Raw genomic sequence first — 13025 nt, forward strand, 5'->3', positions numbered from 1 at the left:
ATTACATCAAAGTAACACATAGGCTATAAATTTCGCGCGCATTTCTCATAGTACCTACATAAAAACGTCTTTAACAATAAAAGTATATTCGATCCTCGTCCTGTTTGTAATCTGTGGAAAACACGTGTCCCATTCTTTATTGTTGTCCCGTAATCCATCTTAGCAGCAACACTACACCTGAGCATTGCTCACTACAACTTTACAGTCGATTAATCTGACAAAATACACACCCTCACAGTCTGCTCAATCGAGAAAAGGTGCTGTTATGTACGAGGTTTTTTCCACTCTATATTTTCTTTGATAAAATTTGCATACAAATATCTAAATGTAAATACGTGAGTATTGTAAATGCGAGGGAAAATATGCTAGCATAAAATGAGAGCTGTGATAATGTTTCTATTCAAACCTTTCGTATCGATTACATTAGCGCGCGAACTGTTTGCTGTTTCGCACTCAGCATATAACCAATGCTTCCTATTTAATTCAACTATTTATCGCCTAGTAGTCGAAATTCGACCATAGTAAATTTAAATTATAAGTTTGAACATTAAGTTCTGTCAAAGACAATACTTCTATAGTCACAGGCACAGGCAGTCGCACAGGCAATAAACAAAAGAGTCGTAGTTGTCATTTTTTAATTATTTAATGTATTTTTATGTACAGTTTTAAAAACACAATAGCATTCTGCTCTTCTTCTCTATGCAAACTATAAGTGTGCTAATTGCATAAAACTCCGTCGGCGCAATTTTCGTAAAAGGGGTACAAAGTTTTTGTTTTTCTTATGAATACAGTAACTGCTATTTTGGCGGGAAAAAAATGTCAATAAAAAACACGACGTTTGAACAAATATAGAAAATGGAAACGTCATAAACGTATTACATGCCTCTACTTTCGACTTTGACGGCCTCGTAGGTCTAGCGGATTAGCACAACGCTTTACTTCCGATGGTCGCGGGTTCGATTCCTTGCATGGTGCAAATTCATGAGTGACTATTTGTATAGGTCTGGGTGTTTTCTATGTATATAATGTATGTATTTAAAAGAAATATATATCTAAGTAGTTATATCACTTGTTTAGTACCAATAACACAATTTTTGCTTACCGTGGGACTAAATAATGCTGTGTTAATTATACAGAGTTATTTATTTATTTATACCTACGTAGCGTGAATTGGTATGTTTTGTACGTTCTCCTATAGGGTACGAATAGGGCATGGCAGTGAGCCCGCCAAGTCGAGGACTACCGTACCATCTGACGGCTCTTTTGAGGCTCGTGTAATTTTAACGAAGTTAATAATCAGTGAGATTTTTTTAAGTTATATTTTAACCATTAAACATTGATTATTTTATTCATCATGCTAAATTACCCAATAATTACTTTAAAATTTAGTAGTTCATGACCGCCACCGCACAAGTAGTTGATAAGTACTACTCCAAGTTATCTTACTGCTTGCTACTATGATTGTAGTCAGAGAGCTAACATCAAAATTTATAAAGATTTATATATCTTTAAAAGAAGAGCTGTAACGTTTTAATATAGTGTCACAACGTGACTATATGACTATATTTTCATAGTTAGAAATTATTAGTACTGTATTAAAAAATGTGAAATACGAACGATGTTACCATAGACACAGATAAGCCATAGTTGTTGTGTTTTTTATGGTAAAATCGTTTTTTATATAGGCATATTTTATATTGTATCTATACAGTATCATTATCTTGTTAATTTTTTTTTTTCGCCCACCATTGCATAATACGATTTAAGTGTAATAAAAAAAAAATTGATTTTTGCAAAACATGTTGTATGAATCAAATTGCAGGTTAACGTTCCTCTTCGACAAGTAACATACAATTTCGTCCACACTAGAAACTATATATATACTTTTATTGCACTTATTACATTAATAGACAAAGACAGTTATACTAAATTGTGAGCAAGGGCGGGCTTATCTCTGCAAGAGATTTCTTCCAGCCAACCTAATGCTGTGACAGAGGTGGTAATTAGCGGGCAACGATAGTGCTTGAGTTTTTAAGTGGTTGTAATACATAACCATAGACATTCCAATGTATACTTAAAGAACAAACAAAAAAAAAAAGCATACACACACTAAATATATAAAATACAATACATATAATAAATAAATATTATATTATAAATATAATAAAATAACCATATATAAATACCTAAACAAATACATAAGCAACTATTACATATAATGATTACATTTGAAACCACGTCATGTATTGATGGAGAGAAAATGAGATTTTAATCTTTTTTTAAATGTGGTGATGGAAGGACTTTCCTGAATGTGAATTGGCAGATTATTCACCAAAAAAGCAGCTCTAAAAGAGAATGAATTTCCCATAAAATGGGTTCTACATGTAGGAAGCTTCAACATTCTAGACTGAACCTGACATGCTCGTTTTGGACGAGTGGGTGGAGGGAGTAATTGAAACCGGGAACGGAGGTACGATGGAGAATTGGGATCATAGAGTATATTATACAGAGTGGAAAGGATATGCATATCACGCCGAAGACGAACAGGGAGCCATTTTAATTTATTACGAAAAACAGAAACATGATCGAATTTTCGCAGACCAAAGATGAATCTGATGGCTAGGTTTTGAAGACGTTCGAGTTTGTTTAGAAGCTCTTCAGTCACATCAATGAAACAAACATCGGCATAGTCGAGAACGGGGAGGAGAATAGATTGAGCGAGCATAATTTTGGTATTGAATGGGAGAAAGTATTGGAGACGTTTGAGCGAATGAAATGAAAAGTGCATACGTCTACTAATTTCATTAATGTGAGGCGACCAAGACAGCGTACCGTCCATTACGAGACCTAAATTTGTTAACTTATCGGTGTAAGTCACAGTAACACCGTTGTAGAATATTGGTGGTACTTCAGTCCAGTCTAATCTAGAGCGCAACCTACTGCTACCTACAATCATGGCTTGTGATTTTGCAGGATTAACAACGAGGCCAAATGAATTAGCCCACAACTGAATGGCAGATAAATCTTTATTTAATGCTCCGATAGCTTGTGGTAATTCTGACAGTGAAAAGTGCCGGTATAATAGCAGGTCATCAGCATACAGATGGTAGGGAGAAGAAATGGTGCGAGATATGTTGTTAATAAATATCAAAAAGAGTAAAGAAGAAAGCCTCACTGCTGGCGTGCCTGGAGGCACGTGCAGCAGTGAGGGTAGACCAAACTGACGAGGCGTCGTTTACCTTCACGCACTGCTGACGACCGAGAAGATAGGAAGAAAACCATTCGATAACAGGAATAGACACATTGACTGCACGCAGAGCACCAAGCATAATGTCAAAATCAACAGAATTAAAGGCACTAGTAAAGTCCAGTAAAATAATAGCAGTAAGCTTAGTGTCATCCATAGCTAGTCGAATGTCCTCAGTAATATTGAGCAGTGCCCCAGTAGTGCTGTGAGAAGGACGGAAACCAGATTGGAAGGGACATAATAGGTGGTTGGCAGAGAGATAATGATATAGTTGATTATGGACAACTGATTCAAGGACTTTGGAAAAGAAGGGAAGAATGGATATGGGACGGTATTGGGAGAAGCTAGTCGGATTGGAATTATTAGTGTTATAAACTATTAGTGTTATATAAAACGACCTATCCTAAACTTGCTGTCAGCTCTCGAACTATTTACATGACATTAACACAATGACACACTTATCAGTTAAGAGGAATGATTTTACATATATATGTACAATTATCATATACATCATTATAAATTTATAATAGTCTAACAAATTTTTAAAAAGAAACCTATGAATAAAAATTATATTTAGGTCTCTCGACGAAGTAAGTTTTTGAATTATTATTTTGAATAGAGAATCAAGTCATGACGTCTACAAATCTAGAAGAATATGTTTTATATTTTTTTATATATAAATTTATACGGTTATATTTAATTTATATTGTCATCACATAACTTAGAGCTCGCTAACTATAAACAACATCTAAAAATACTACACTGGTAAAAGCTATTAAGGCGTTTAGTCATGTAAGACAAACACCAATCTTTTTTATGCTGCTCTGTAATGTAAAGGGAGATAATTTTAGACTATTTTCTATAAAGAAAACTTCAAAGAATGTAGAACCTTGTTTTTATTACTTATCTCTTCGTAAAGCCCTTATGACACCGTCGTGAAAACACAGCTAGAGAATACTTATAAATTTAAGGTACACATTAGGTACACTAAAGATCCGTACATACATCTCAAAAACGTTAGCTTTTAGTATGTAATATTATCTTATCTGTGGTTTTAGGAACCTATACATCTATACATATAAATAAAATTGGAGTGTCTGTTTGTAATATTGAAATAATCGTTTTTTACTACATGCATATGAATATAAATACAGTACATACACCAAAGTAACTTTTTTTACAATTTTTGTCTGTCTGTTTGTTCCGGCTAATCTCTATATGGATGTAATAAGGAGTAACTTAGGCTACTTTTATTTTAGAAAAATAAAGTTAAATTCATTCAATAAAGTAAGAAGACGCGGGTGCAGCTATACATATAACGCTACAGTAGTGAGAAGAACCACCGCGCTACAACGCATATCCAGAATTCCATTATTTTCCATTAAAAAACTTTGTACAATTAAAAGAATATTACTTACTAACAACACTATTTACCCTTAAGTTATGTTTACAAACTTTTTAATCTCATTTATCAGTTTATTATTAGTCTACTTTGACACAAATAGCGTCAACTGACTACTTATTGTATCAGCATTTCGTAAGTTAATTTATAATACAAAAGATGTGTCATACGTTAATTCTACTTATCACTGTGACTTATATCGTTTCTTGGTGTCATTTATGTTCAAGTTACGATCTATACGAAGGTTACGACTTTGGAACACGCATATCCTACGCAGAAGTGAAAAAACATGGATTATTATTTTTCAAACGACACGCATCTAAAACGTTTACATATCCCCATGGAACGAATATAACGGGGATTTCTTGTGTTGATTTATCGCCAACTAAAGAAGCAACCGCGACAATAACTGATGGTGGAATATACAAGAACTTTGTAAATATCAATTTCGAAAGCGAAAGAAGCGAAGGCTTGAAATATATCGTCGAAATATATACAACGTCGTATAAAAACGTTATGGAGAATGAACTTTTAAGTGAAATGATATTGAATAGTGGAAAAAAGATAACAAAGAATCAATAATCAAAACATATCGTCGAATAAATAGAAAAATGACATTTTTCAAAATTAGAAGCTAGAATTTTCTCCTTTTATATAAGTCAATTAAATTAACCACGGCGTCTTAATCTTTATCTAAATACCTTTAAAATGATATATAATATTTCAGTGTAAATTTAAAACTTTAAAGAAAAAAATAATTTAAATAAATTTAAACACTAAATGCTTGTCTTGTAAAAAATGTACAATTCCACATTTTGAATACTGCCATTTTTCTATTTAACCGACGATATATGGTACTTCCTATTTAACAAATATCTATAATAACTTTACATGAACGAGAAAAACGAAATAAATAAATGCTCCCTGAAGTATAAATTAATGTGTTATTGACCGTTTTATACTCACTCCATTTATACTTCAAAACGTGACTCTATCAAGTACCAAAGTCACAAACTAAATATAGATACTGTGTTTATTTATTTAAGTAGTCAGCTCTCTGACTATTTTGGTTATACAAATCCGCAAGTTCATAAATAATTTATCATTGTCTCTACAACACTATACAGCTATAAGACAAAAGAATTTGCCAAGGACGTAATATGACCAAAAATTCTAATAAAATAAACTTTTCGGAAATTAAAAAAGAAATTCGTTTTAGTTGTTATCTATAGATATCACTATAGGTTATTTTTAGCATTGTAAATATCGTAATGGAACTATGGAATTGTATTTAGAACTCTTAAATATTCGCTCTTATGTTATTTAGATACTATTTTGAATAAGGACGAAGAACAGACAAATATGTTATTTTATATCTAAATCTAATCATAAGTACTTATACGACTAATTTACTAGCAAATTATTAAATTTATACATTGGTTGTACATCTTTTTTGTCTTATTGAATTTGTTATCCTCACAGCCAGTACATTTTTTTTTTTTAATTTTAGTTTATTATGTCACCTGACACATACGACTTTTCCGCTCTCAGCTTATTGAGATTATCCTTAAATTATCTTTTCGCAGTATAGGAATTAATCCAATCAATAAATAGCGCTCCGTGTATTTGAAAGTTGGTGTACATATTCTCTTAGGTCTGTCTATACATATTGTAGACTATAGTAGACGGAGTAGTATATTTTATCCACAAGTAGAAAGGCAAAGGGTATAAAACCATACAGTCATACTTATCATTCCATAACGCAGTCTGTGCGTCAATCCTTACAAATTTGACAAGATCGCAGTCAATTCTGTCAAACTGACTGATTCCAAATGACGTTCTGACTGAACTGATTTGAGTTTCGTGTACAGCAAGATAGATTTACTTACAAAATAATAAATAATACTTAATAATTAAAGTTTAAAATGTCGGAAAATGGGCACGACCATGCGTAAGAAAACTCAAGTGTCGTTCGTAATACGCGATGAAGAGGAAAGGAGACACAAAAATGGCGTTAGTTCCTTACAATTGGATCCCGTACAGGGCAGGCTGTATTCCGCCGGTCGAGACGGTATTATACGAGTGTGGTCTACTGGAAATGGTGTCCAAGATAGGTACATTCAGAGCATGGAACACCATACCGACTGGGTGAACGATATAGTCCTATGCTGTGGGGGAAAGAACTTAATAAGCGCATCCTCTGACACTACTGTCAAAGTTTGGAACGCCCCAAAAGGGTTTTGTATGTCCACTCTTAGAACACACAAGGATTACGTACGTACTTTAGCGTATGCTAAAGACAAAGAGCAAGTCGCCAGCGCGGGGTTAGACCGCGCCATTTTCTTATGGGATGTCAATACTTTAACTGCATTGACTGCCAGTAATAATACTGTTACTACCTCTAGTCTAGTGGGCAACAAGGAGTCCATATACAGCCTTGCTATGAACCCACCAGGCACTATTCTTGTTAGTGGCTCTACTGAAAAGGTCCTCAGGGTTTGGGATCCCCGTAACTGTTCACGACTTATGAAACTAAAGGGCCATTCTGATAATGTTAAAGCATTAGTTGTGAGTCGTGATGGGTCGCAATGTGTATCTGGTAGTTCTGATGGCACTATAAAGTTGTGGTCTCTATCACAGCAGCGATGTGTCTCGACAATTCGAGTTCATTCTGAAGCTGTTTGGGCATTGTTAGCGACTGAGAATTTTACACATATAATATCTGGTGGTCGGGATAGATTAGTCATTATAACAGAATTACGGAACCCTGATAATTTTGTAATTGTGTGTGAAGAGACTGCTCCCATTCTAAAGCTTTGCTTCACAGCAGACCAGCAAGGAGTTTGGGTGTCTACATCGGAGTCAGACATTCGATGTTGGAAGTTACCTCCTCGTAACTCCTTAAGCTCTGATATGTATAATCAGAATAGTTATAACACAAACAATGTATACCAAACGCAGCCAATTCATAACATACCTGGAGGTCCTGCTATCAAGCACTACACAGTACTGAATGATAAACGGCATATACTAACAAAAGACACTGCCAATAGTGTTGCCTTATATGATGTATTAAAGGCCTGCAAAGTTGAGGATTTAGGTGAAGTAGATTATGACGAAGAAGCAAAGAAACGCTTCAAAATGGTTTACGTACCAAATTGGTTTAATGTTGATTTAAAGACTGGAATGTTGACGATACATCTAGGACAAGATGAGACCGACTGTTTGAGTGCATGGGTTAGTGCCAAGGAGGCAGGGTTGACGACTGAGAATGACCAAAAAGTTAATTTTGGAGCTTTACTGCTGCAAGCATTGTTGGAACATTGGAATCACCCGAGCAGAATGAATGAAGCTGGTCAGAAAGTCATAGGAAACAATTACTTCAGTGTCCCATTACACACACCATTAATATTCAGTGAAGTTGGTGGAAGGACATTGTACAGATTATCGGTATGTTATATATATCTTACAATTAAATTAAAAAATAAATAAAATACCTCTATTAATTCTATATTAGTTATTACCTGTGCTTATTACAGTCACCTCTAGTTATTTAATTCTGTTCTTAATTTAAAATTTTACTTTCAAATTAAGAATGACCTTAATAGTAAAAGAGGAAAATTTATGAAAGAAAATATATTTTTATTTTAATTATTATAATTTTAGAATTTAGTCACATGTGTATATTACTGTATATATACTTATTGCTCTAAAAAACAGTGATAATATTTACTAGTTACTGTGCAACTGGCATCAACTAAACACACTTAGTATAAAAAGAAAATTCTTTATGTAACTTTCCTTTTTATTCTCATTTATTTAAAGTTCACATATCTTTCTGTTTATAAGAAGATTACATCATCATTTACTTAACTCACTTATATGTATAAAGTGCACTATGTGTTTTTTTGTTATTTAATTATGTGTAATGGTGTATGGCAATCATCACTTATACATGATCATCACTATGGAAATAACTTTATCAAGTGATACCTGTGATATCATTTGTGCATTCCCATTCTGAAATACTGAGCTCTGAGCTCTGAGCGCTGAAATACTGTTATACCTCTTATCCTGGAGTTCCAGTACCTTATCTCACACTTCGACAGAAACACGGCTGAAGTAGAGGAGTCATCTTTGACTCCTCTACTACCAAGTACATACCTAATTAAGTGTCTTTGTACATAATCTGTCTTGATAAATGTAAGTTTGTTAAGGAGTCCTAAAAACAATAAGTATGTAAAGAATAAGTAGTGTAATAAGTAATTAAAACAAAAAAATTGTATCTTTACTTGGTTATATAACATATAAATATATTATATATAATTTGATTACATACAGGTGGGTGACTCTGGTGGTGAAACAGAGGGAAACTTACTAAATGAAACGGTACCATCATGGGTTGTCGATGTTGCTGTGGAGATGGCACCACCCAAATTAAACAAGCTGCCATTCTATCTGCTGTCACACTCAAGCTGCCAGAGTAAACAGGACAGACAGAAAAAGGTAAAATGAATTTTAAACTATTTTATTCTTTTTAAGGTTTTCAGTTTTGATGCCATTTTTTATTCAACTTTGTCACATTCCTTAAATGTTCTACAGATGACACTAATATCATGCTTAAATGGGGGGAATATCCCAAAACTGCTTCCTAGATCAATAGTGTGTAGGAAAATCAGATATGATTTTACCTTTGACAGCAAGTAGTGATGTAAGCAGTTTCATGCAAGGAAAATCGTTGTCTGTCAGTAATCTGTTATTTTATTTAATGGCCTCAGTGGTTCTGTGGTTTAGCATACCACTTTACTTCCAAAGGTCGCGGGTGCGATTCCTCGCACGGTAAGCGAGGCCATTTAATTAGGCAAATATAAATTATTGTTATCCGTTTCCAGGATCGTCTAGTCGCAAATGATTTTATCCAGTGCCGTAAAGTGGCAGAGCATGTGGTGGAGAAGATTGTAGGTGGTGGGGATGTAAATGGTGCCAGTGCTGGCAGCGGTAAGGGGAGCGCCAACGAGGACAGTGGCAACGATGCGCCCGAGGAGAGAGTGGAGTTATTATGCTGTGATCAGGTGAGGTATTCTTTATGTAACTAGAAAACAATACTAAAGCTAACAACTTACATGATCTAAAGTCACAACAGTCATTTATATTGTTAACCGGGTCTTAAGACGAATAATTTTATGGTAAACTAGCTGCAGCCGCGACTTCGTCCGCGTAGAATTTAACTTTATATTTCTAAAATAAAAGTATCCTAAGTTACTCCTTATTACATCAGCTACCTGCCAAAAAAGTCCCGTCAAAATCGGTCCAGCCATTTCAGAGATTAGCCGGAACAAATAACAGACAAAAATTGTTAAAAATGTTATTTTGGTGTATGTAGTATTTATATTCATATGCATGTAGTAAAAAACGATTATTTCAATATTACAAACAGACACTCCAATTTTATTTATATGTATAGGTAATGTTATTTACCTGTCTCGACGTTTTAACTAGTTTGTACTAATCGTGGTCACGAGCAGTCGCCTTCATTTGCCATAAAGTTATTCCTGTTAAGACCCGGTTAATAATATAAATATCATCATCATCATCTGCTTCTTCCTTATCCCATTTATTTGGGGTCGGCGTAATATGTTCGCAGTCATCGCGTTATTTACTTCCTTTCTTACCATATCATCTTTCACACAGTCCATTCATCTCTTTTTCGGCCTTCCTCTGCCCTTATAACCATCCACATTCATATGTAACACCTTTCTTAAAATAATGTTAATAATATAAATAATGTATATAAAACATGAAAGTTTAAAAATAACTAGTGAGAACCGTCACTTATAGATATGAACAGCACCATGTACCTTACGGTGATGTAACAGAGTCCCCTTTGATCAATCGATTAGAATTTATGACATAAAACATTTTTAGATTAAGATAAGGGCCCTATTATATATAAGGTCTTAAATAGTTTTCTTTTTTCCAGGTTTTGGACCCGAACATGGATTTACGAACAGTTCGTCATTTCATATGGAAGTCCAATGTGGAATTTACACTACACTACAGGGTGTTGAAACAATGAAAGTACCCTTATATGTGGTTGTACAAGTCACATCTAAAGAAATATTGCTCGTTTCGATGTATCGTAGAGTAAGCAAACGAAGTATGAGGTAAAAATGTTGCATTTGGTCTAAATACGCAATGTGACGCAGTCGTGCCGAAGTACTGATAAATTAATTCTATGACATACTTATTAAGAGACATATTATATTTTCAATTTATAGGGTCATATCTGTACTACTTTACGGTGACTGATAAAGTTTCAACCCCTCAGACAGTAAAGTTGACCTGGTATTGAAATAAATATAAACATTTTAAGGCTAATTAGTTCAACCATTTTTAATTTAAATTCTACATGACTATATTCACTTTTTTACTCATTGTCAATAGGGACCTACAGGGCCCTAAATAATACGGCACTTATTCGCGCAGCTATAAAAAACGATCCTTCGGCCTTCTATAAAACTAATTTGTACCTTCTAAAAGGCCGGGGATGCGTAAGCTATATTTTATGCTTGTGTTTAATGCTTATGTATGGTATGGTATATGAACGTCTTATACATAATAAATTCCGGAAATAATAGTGAAAACTGCCTAAATCCATTGTGTAGTGATAATGTGAATTTCGGTGCGAGCGAAACAATTTAATTGTAATAACCGAAACATCTTCTCTACTATATAATAAATGAAACTTCAATCGCGATTTTATAGAAAAAAAAAATAGATTTTTGCGTTGCGTTGCGTCGCAATGTACTTGCCCCGTGACTTGAGTGTTCATTAGATGCTTTTGTAACAATTGCACGCTAAATAAAAAACTGTATCAACTAAAAAATATGTTTTGGCGAAATCGACTTTAAAGCATTTATTTATAAAGTCGATTTCTTAAAATTTATTTTATCAGTTAATACACTTTACGCGTGTTTAATGTTTAAATATAACAACAATTAGAATCTATCTTGCAGTGAAATTCTATACATCCCATTTGATAGGATAGCTAATTGTATACTTCTAATAAAACGGCTCGTTTTGTAAATAGACGGCGTTTTAAACTTTTGACAATTATAGACATTATATAAACAGAATATTGAGCATACTAGTTAAATATTATAAACTGAACTCTAAATTTAAGGGTTTAAAGTTGATTCCAAACAATGTAATTTTGAAGTTAGTACAGTCTATTATTAAGCATGTTATAATATAATATATAATAATATATTTCAGGGCAATTCCTACAACGCAATCTAGTCCCAAGCTAAGCAGAGCTTGCGTTACGGGCACTAGACAACTGATAAAAATACATAGAGGATTTTTTTTTTTTTGTAAATACGTACACAATATATATAGAAAACATCCAGACTGATACAAATACTTGTGAGGTGTAAGGAATCGAACCCGCGACCATCGGAACTAAGGCAACGTGTTAACCGAGCCATATATCGGAAGCTCATAAACAATGGTGTATATGCTGTTTATAGAATGTTGTACACATTAAGTGAATTATTGGGAAACTGTAAATTGAATGAAGAGTCATGTTTGGAAATTGTATTATAAATCAACAACGAGAAAGTCCGGTGGATTTAGACTATCTTGTTTTCTTTACTGTAAATACCCGAAAAGATTATTCTTTCACGATGTATTCTTAGTTAATTTACTATTTAGTAGTCTCTAGAATAGATAAAAATACTAGCCAGTAGTACGTTATAAGTTGAATTAAAAAAAATTGTGTATGAAATCTTAACAACTAAGGCAACGAATCAAAATAAAAGTAAATATATATGTATATATTATAGTTCACTCTGGCTTCGTCACTTTATTATGTTTACTACTGTCCAGTTCGGCTAGCTACTTCAATAAAGAAGAACTGGCAAGAAAATAAACTGGTATTTTTATGTTTGTATATATTTAGTTACATTCATGAGAATTACCACAGGCATCACAATATTATACATGAACAGCTATTGTAGATAACTACAATAGCTGTTCATGTATATAGACGAGGTAGCCATCTACTATCAGATGGGCCGTTAACCATTTCAATTATATAAAAAAGCTATTCTGAAGTAATCACAAGGAATATTTCCAATTTGTCATATTACTCAGACAGGATTTTTTACCCTATCCATTCTATAATACTAAAATAGTATATCAACTGGGAATACACCTTTTCTAGCTACGCTATATTGAGGAACATTTTTGTGCATCTGTTTTTTAGTCTAAGTCCACGCTTTGCAGATTGTGCGCTGAAATTGTAAAGTAATTGTTTATGTCATAATAAGTGTTCAGTTTTCATTTTGGTTAAGTCTGTAATATATTATCATGTTA

At 33.5% G+C, this 13025-nt stretch overlaps 1 protein-coding gene across 1 annotated transcript; it reads left to right on the top strand.

Annotated features, from left to right (window-relative positions):
* The first annotated feature begins 6504 nt into the window (after positions 1–6504).
* LOC131848596 (WD repeat-containing protein 48 homolog) lies at positions 6505–12670 on the top strand. The gene is made up of 4 exons (XM_059198513.1): positions 6505–8099; positions 8991–9155; positions 9542–9721; positions 10630–12670. The coding sequence occupies exons 1-4, from the start codon at positions 6585–6587 to the stop codon at positions 10723–10725; spliced, it is 1956 nt and encodes a 651-aa protein (XP_059054496.1). The 5' UTR covers positions 6505–6584; the 3' UTR covers positions 10726–12670.
* Positions 12671–13025: the final 355 nt, after the last annotated feature.

This window comes from Achroia grisella, unplaced genomic scaffold (genome assembly GCF_030625045.1).
Source record: "Achroia grisella isolate CSIRO2021 unplaced genomic scaffold, CSIRO_AGI_Agris_v1 utg5640, whole genome shotgun sequence".
NCBI lineage: Eukaryota > Metazoa > Arthropoda > Insecta > Lepidoptera > Pyralidae > Achroia > Achroia grisella.

Excerpts from the sequence above, each read along its gene's own strand:
- LOC131848596 (XM_059198513.1), top strand. The coding sequence starts at position 6,585 with ATGGGCACGACCATGCGTAAGAAAACTCAAGTGTCGTTCGTAATACGC. Across the intron at positions 9,156-9,541 it reads AACAGGACAGACAGAAAAAG|GATCGTCTAGTCGCAAATGA; the intron begins GTAAAATGAATT and ends ATCCGTTTCCAG. Across the intron at positions 9,722-10,629 it reads AGTTATTATGCTGTGATCAG|GTTTTGGACCCGAACATGGA; the intron begins GTGAGGTATTCT and ends TCTTTTTTCCAG.